The following is a 7,512-nucleotide window of genomic DNA, read 5'->3' as shown; positions in this document are numbered from 1 at the left end:
CCTCCACGTTAAACAAAAAAAAAAAAAAAAAAAAAAAAAAAAGTTATATCTCAGTGTATAAATAAATTTCATTAAAGCGCAAATCTTGTTAAAGTAGTTAATCTATAATAAATATTCAGTTTTAAATATAAATTATTGTTCAAATCAATCTTTCTCGTTGTGTATTTCTTAATTTAAATGTTGTATTAGTTTTGAAATTATTTGAATTTGTAACGCGAGCAGAGTACTTCAGCACTCCAAGAGCAGCAATCATGCCAAATTCCCTAAATTTTGGGAAGGCTACACAACATATCCAATAAATTGGTAGACAACACTGAATCGGGGAATACGGCTTTTTGTTGTGCCATGGTGTATTAATTTTTACTATTGTATTATTGAATACAGAATACCAGAAATTTTGTTATATTTTTGTAAGTATCCTTTTCGTAAGCATGATATATGTGCGTATATTGTTAACAAATGAATATCATCATATTTTATATTTACTAGTTTAACGTGTGACAAGAAAAATAAACAGGAAGATAATGGGTATTCCAGGATTAACTGCTTATATAAACAAGCATAAATGTAATTTTTTAGAGCACTACAAATTACGTGATACGTATTTAGTAATTGATGGAAATAACATTAAGTATTTATTATATGAAAAGTGCACATGCAATAATTGGACATTTGGTGGTGATTACGATAATTATGAGCAATATATATCAGATTTCTTTGATGACTTATTAAAGTGTAATGTAACGCCCTTAGTCTTTTTTGATGGTGCTGTTGAAAGTAAAAAATTCAAAACTATTGTAAGAAGAATGAAAAGGAGACTCGATATATTACCAACTTCTGCATTCAAAACTAATTGTCCAGAACAAATTTTTCCTTTGCTAAACGAACGAGTTTTTATTAATGTACTGAAGGAAAAAAATATTCGATTTGTACAGTGTCTATTTGAAACTGATAATATTATAGCATCAGTAGCAAAGATATTAAATTGTCCAGTTCTCAGCTATGATTCAGATTTTTATGTATATGGATCATTATTTATACCATTTGATACATTACAAACTGATGTAATTAAAGATTCAGATGGAAATGGTTATATTAAATTTTGTAAAATTTATAAGATTGAGAAATTATTCAAATATTTTACAGGATTAGATCAATCAAAGATAATATTAGCTGCAATACTATTAGGCAATGACTATGTGGAACCTGGTACATTTAGAAACTTCTTCCGCTATTTAAAGTTAGATTCATCAAGTGTAAACTATTATACCCGACAACACTGTATAAGTAGAATTTTGCTATGGTTGAGTAAATATAGCTTGTATGATGCAATCATTGAAATTTTAAGTAGGTTAACTATGCCTATGCGACAAAAAATTTTGGATTTAATAGAGATGAGTATAAATGGCTGTAGAAATGAATGTGCTGAAATACTTGTAACTTTGGGTTTCTCAAGAGATTATATTACTCATGTAAATACCTATCACTTCAATAGAAGCTTTAAATTTGATAGAGATATCAATACATTGACATATATAGAAGAAGTTCGTGGAAGATATAATGAATCAACTGAAGAAGATAAGGAAGAAGATGATGAAATTGAAATAGCAAAGATATTTACTGAGTCTGAATTAATGTTTAACACTGCAACTATTAGTGATTTGCCTATATGGTTTGTAAATGAACTTCGTACTGGTAAATATCCATCATATTTTCTGAATTTAATAATTCATCGTTTATATGTATGCCCCATACAAGTAGAAGATTTTCGTTATCCTTCAAACATCAAAGTAAGCCTAAAAATCCTTAGTATCATCATTGGAATTCTAAAATTAATGGTAGACAATAATATAAATTATATAAAATACTTAATGAGAACTGAAGATAAAAAGATTATGTGCTATAAGTTAGAGGCTATAGAAATTATGAATATTTTTAGTCTACCTTTTTCATTCAATCTTAGAGATATCCCATCACTTACTCAGAGAGAGATTTTAAACAATACTTTAGGAATTACAGATATGGATTGTATAAATGAACTTCCACCAAAGTGGATATTGTATGTTGGATGCATCAAATATTGGATACATCAACAAGAATGTCCTATATCTCACAAATGTTATTTATATTCTTTATTTATTTGTATGTTATTTGATATAGTAGATTTCAAAATTGGGAAATATAGAAGTATAGAGGCTTTTAACAAAAAATATAAGAAAACAATGGAAGCTATAAAGCAGAAAAGAAAAGAAAGTAATTATAACTCATGTTGTATAATAAATGGTACAATTCACGAAGCCTATAATGAAATCATTCATGACGACTATGTACTAGCAGCGCCATTTTTTATTTCACTTTTTGAAGTAGATGAAACATTATATAACACAGACAAGTTTGATATACATATAGTACACGTTTTTGGTGAGTTCCAAAGTTGTTTGAAACATACTATGGATTTGAATACACTTTTGGGATGTCCTTACCCACAGACCAAAGTTGCACATTTATATAATGGTACTTTATTGTATAATCTGTGTAATACTTTTAAAACTCACCATAATATCGAAGAATATATAAATATTGTTCTACAAATGTCTCCAAGTCTCTTAAGATTTTTTAATACATTTTTATTAAAAGTCAAACCAATGTTTTTATGTATGTTTCAAAATAAATAATATTACTCTACAAATCTCTTAAGGAAGGCAGGAAGACACTTTGAGGCATTTAAGAGTATGAGACAGGAAAGTACAAGTACAAATGCAATACAATGTGATAATAAAATTAAAGTACATATAACTAAAGATATAAATATATAAGCTAAATATATAAGTGGTGCAAATGCTGGAATATTAAAGTAAGGAAATAAAGGAGGGAAGCCAGTAATTACTGGCACAAGAGAGATAAGGATTGATGGAGACGTAGAATAGATATTGATAGGAGAGTGAAAGAAGGGAATGTGAACTCTATAGGATCAAATATGGAAGCGCATAACAAGAAACAGAATTAGAAGGGAAGATTAGTGCAGGAGACATAGTTCACGAACAAGGAAAAAATAGGACTGTAGACTGGGTGAGAAAATTGCAGAAGAAAAAAAAGGAAAGAATAAAGAGAGAGGAGGTATCTAGTTAAATAGGTAAATTAGACAATTAGCTCTAGTAGCATTCGTTTTATAGAGTAAGTAATGATAGGGGACTAAAAATGGATTAAGCGGAAAAGATCTCGGGGGAAGGTAGAATGAATCACTTTTAGCACTAAACCTACATGTATACATATTCCTACTGTGACTGGTCTTTAAAACAACTTGTATTTCTTAATATAGAATGAAGATAATAGCCAGTTTGATAGTAAAAAAATATAGTTTTAAAAATTATTAAAAATAGTATTAAAAATATTAGTAATTGAAATAAAAATTCTTGCCTCGAAATTCCTTCTCTCGTGATTTCTTTATTTAAAATCTATGCATTTATCCCGATTATGTCTAAGATATTGAAAAATACTTGTAGAGGCCATCTCCTAGATTTGAATTTTACAGTGGAATAAATGCATATAATTTTGCAGTAGATAGATCCCATTTAATTCCCAAAACTCGAAATGCCTTTGTTTCCTTCCACTTTCAGTTTCAGAATTGAGTTTTCGAGAGACTACTATTGCAAAAAAATATAAATCGTTTAACCAGTCAAATAACCAGTCGTGATAGGTAAGACGGATTACATATTATTCTCACAAAACACACAATAAGAAAAGAAGTGAATATTAAAAAATTCATTGTACGTATATTATAAGAAAAGTCGTGAAGCTAAATGGCGGTGCAATAACGTTGTATATAAAAAATTCTAAACGAAATTTAAAAAACGATCATTTAAGTGGTCACAGTAGGTTTAGTGTTAGCCATCCTAAAAGCCGGTCTTCATCTGAAGAAAGCTATGCTCTGTGTCTGCTAGAACTGGAAAGGAATCCTATATTACAAGCTTCTACCAAACAACCCGACGATAAATTCGGAAAGGTATTGCTCGCAATTAGACGAATTAAAGACAGCTTTTGAATAAAAACGTCCAGAACTAGTGAATCGGAAGAACGTCGTGTTTCATCAGAGCAATGCGAGACCTCATGTGTCTTTAACTATTCGACAAAAGCTATTGGAGCTTGGTTGGAATGTGCTACACCACCCACCGTATTCACCAGAAATTGCAAAAATTTTAACTGTCATTATTTTTGGAATATTTCCCGTTTTTAGTTCGTTCCTTTAATGTAAAATGATTTTTGTTCTGATTCCTAGCTTTTGAGATACGGAATTTAGGATACTGAAAGAAATATTAGAAATTTTTTAAATTAAAGACGATATAATACAAATTTATAAATATGAATTTAAAAAATTGTTTAATTTTGAATAAAATTTGTAGGACGCATAATGATATATTTATAATTACGTTTTTATATATCTCCCAAAATGCAGTGAATGCTGTTTTAAGTGCATTTGCTTTTTGCCTTAGAGTAGGTAAATAATACAAATCCTCTCCATGTTTTAATATTAATCCAACACGTACAGCACAATCCAATTTTCTTTTTAATTCTTCGGTAAACATTCTTAGATTATTTTCAACTGGATAGGAACCACGTAAATATTCGCTAATGAGATTCGATGGAACATAAACTTTACGTAAGTGAAGTCTTTTTATCGCTGCAAGTATCATCTGTGGTGTTATGGAAATATGACCACCTAATTGATTTTTGGATAAACAGAATGATGAATGTTCAATTCAATGAAATAAAAAAATTTAGAATCGATAAAAGATACTGTGAAAAATAATCTCACGTGATTTAGAAGAGTAATCGTTATGAAGATTCATTTTATATGAACCAAAAATATTTGTTTTTCTTTTTTTGATAATTTTGTCTATTCCGGCACATTATTACTTGAAAGATTAAAAATTATTATAGTAGATATTAAGATTTATAAGTACTCATAAAAGGCAATTTTATATTATCCGCATTTTTATAAGTTACGTCATAATAAAGAAGCTGAACGTTTTCACGTTGTTTCCTTGGTGTTTTCTTACAAATATTAAACAGATTGTTTTGTAAATGTTATTTTTGTATTTTGTTTTTTAGTATGTTCTTTATTTATTATTATATTATATATTACTTACAATATCGATTTATTCTTAATACAAACAATAAATCAAAATGATGCAAATCTTTAAAAAGATACATATATATGCATACATTAAGAAACCTGAAGTAGTATATATTTTTAATTATTTATATATATATGTCGGGTTATGGTTGGAATTTTGGGCGCGTAACAACTCTTCACGTGAATTAACCATTGTTTTACACAACCGAGATTATATTTACACGTATACACAAGTCTACTACAAAGATTAACAAATAATAAGTCTAGTGAATAATAAGCTTAACAAATAATAAAGTTAGTGGATAATAAGTTGAACGAAGAATAAGTGTAACAATAATAAGTGTAAAAAATAAGTCTAATAAATAATAAGTTTAACGAATAGTAAGTTTAATGAATAGTATGATTTACGAACAATAAGTTTAATGAACGCTATTAACAATATTTTTGAGTTCAAACGAATCCACGGCTAACGGGATAACTCATTACTAAGCGTAGACTGATCTTAAGCACGGAAATACGATGGTTGAAAACTCGACGTGTCACTCTCCAAAGCAGTCGCAAGAATGCCAGCCTCGTCGAGATTTTTCTTGCTGTACGATTGCATTTGTTTTTCTATACCCGTTTGGAAGCATCGAGAAGGTTTCAAACGCCGTTGCTAGGCAGACTCGTTGGAAGCATCGAGAAAGTTCCAAACGCCGTTGTTAGGCAGTTTCTGCCTGGAGTTTGATTAGTAATACAATGTATGGCCCATTGTATCCCCACCTCCGAGGCAGCATCACACGTGGCTAGGCCCGCTTCCGAGGCAGCATGCTGCCACAACCACATTTCTCGGAAAACCCACACAACCACTCCAGACCTCCGTTAGGCAAAACGTACATCCCGTGACCGTGGCTACGTTCGGCGACCAATTGTCACCTCGAACCCAATTTCGCTATCACAAATCTCGAACAATTACAGCTATGATAAAATCCAGGCTAGAGTACTAGAGGATGTTCCCAAAATTTCCAAGGAACGGCTTCGGCTTTCCTTTCATCACCGACATATATATATATGTCGGAGATGTAGGGATAGCGGGCCTTTCTTTTGGAATTTTGGGAAGATTCCCAATACTTTCGGTTAAACTGTTTGTTTAAGCTGTTCAATATAGTATTATAACAGTGGACTTGAGGTTGAGGTGACACTGCCGGTCACCGAACGTAGCCACGGTCTCGGGATGAACGTAGAAGTACTAATGTTGAGGGACACACGTTGTATTAACAAACAAGTCCCGAGGCGGGAGCAATAACGGCTCTACGCGAGCCTAGTAACGGTGCCTGGAATTTTGTTGATAACCCTGATCAATATGCAATTGACAAGTGTGATCGTGTCAGTCTTTTATTTGTATGATCACCTTGGAGAGTTGATACACAACGTAAAATGATTAGTCAAAAAGATACCGAACGTCATAGCTAACGTCATTTCAAAAATAGCTTATAACTAAATGTTCAAAAAGTTGTCCCGTTGACCGTGGATTCGTTAAACCCGAGAACATTGTTTATTTAAGAGTGACTTTACGTTATACAGTTAAACCTTGTTTAATCAACTCCTGTACATATTACTGTAAATATAAACCTTTGAACAACTATAATGGCTAGTCCTAATGAAGAAACACAAGGCGCCCCAAGAACCAGCACCAACCCAACAAATCCGATTAACCCGACATATATATATATATATATATATATATATATACACATATATATGTGTGTGTGTGTGTGTTTCACAATATAGTTTCATATGGAATTCATAAAATTTTGAAGTGTCAGTTAATGTTAGTTTTGATAACATATAGATATATATATATATGTATTTGTATATATATAAAAATATAATTTTCATATAGCATTTGTCTGTTAAAGTATAGTTTCGTATATGTATTTTTATTTTATTTATGTTTGTTAAGTTATGTATATGTGTATACATTTTTATTTTTATATATACATTTATATTCGTATTTCATAATGTAACTTCATATAGAATTTATCTAATTTTAAAATGTTAGTTAATGCTAATTTTTGATAACATATATATATATATGTTTCACAATATGATTTTAAGTTTATCCGAATGTTGATTAGTTTCGATATATATATATATATATATATATATATATATATATATATATATATATATATATATATATATCGAAATGTATATAAATGAAATAAAATGAAGGACATTACACCACTGAAACTAAAATTGTTAAACGATTCCCATTAGTGAACTAACAAATATAGAGCAGATATATATATATATATATATATATATATATATATATATATATGTATCTAAATAAGTAAAATGTCTAACGCACCGACACACACATACATATGTATATG

The 7,512-nt window shown here is 30.0% G+C and overlaps 1 protein-coding gene across 1 annotated transcript; it reads left to right on the top strand.

The window, feature by feature from the left end:
• Positions 1-476: 476 nt before the first annotated feature.
• Positions 477-3,190, top strand: LOC138179943 (protein asteroid-like). The gene is made up of 2 exons (XM_069113225.1): positions 477-2,751; positions 2,788-3,190. The coding sequence occupies exon 1, from the start codon at positions 525-527 to the stop codon at positions 2,673-2,675; it is 2,151 nt and encodes a 716-aa protein (XP_068969326.1). The 5' UTR covers positions 477-524; the 3' UTR covers positions 2,676-2,751; positions 2,788-3,190.
• The last annotated feature ends 4,322 nt before the right edge of the window (positions 3,191-7,512 follow it).

This window comes from Bombus flavifrons, chromosome 5 (assembly GCF_040668555.2).
Source record: "Bombus flavifrons isolate JBK064 chromosome 5, iyBomFlav1_principal, whole genome shotgun sequence".
Lineage (NCBI taxonomy): Eukaryota > Metazoa > Arthropoda > Insecta > Hymenoptera > Apidae > Bombus > Bombus flavifrons.
The sequence above is the reverse complement of the archived record's forward strand: the minus strand, read 5'-3'. Positions and strand labels throughout refer to the sequence as shown.

What these genes read in the sequence shown, in the direction of transcription:
- LOC138179943 (XM_069113225.1), top strand. Translation starts at nt 525, where the DNA reads ATGGGTATTCCAGGATTAACTGCTTATATAAACAAGCATAAATGTAAT.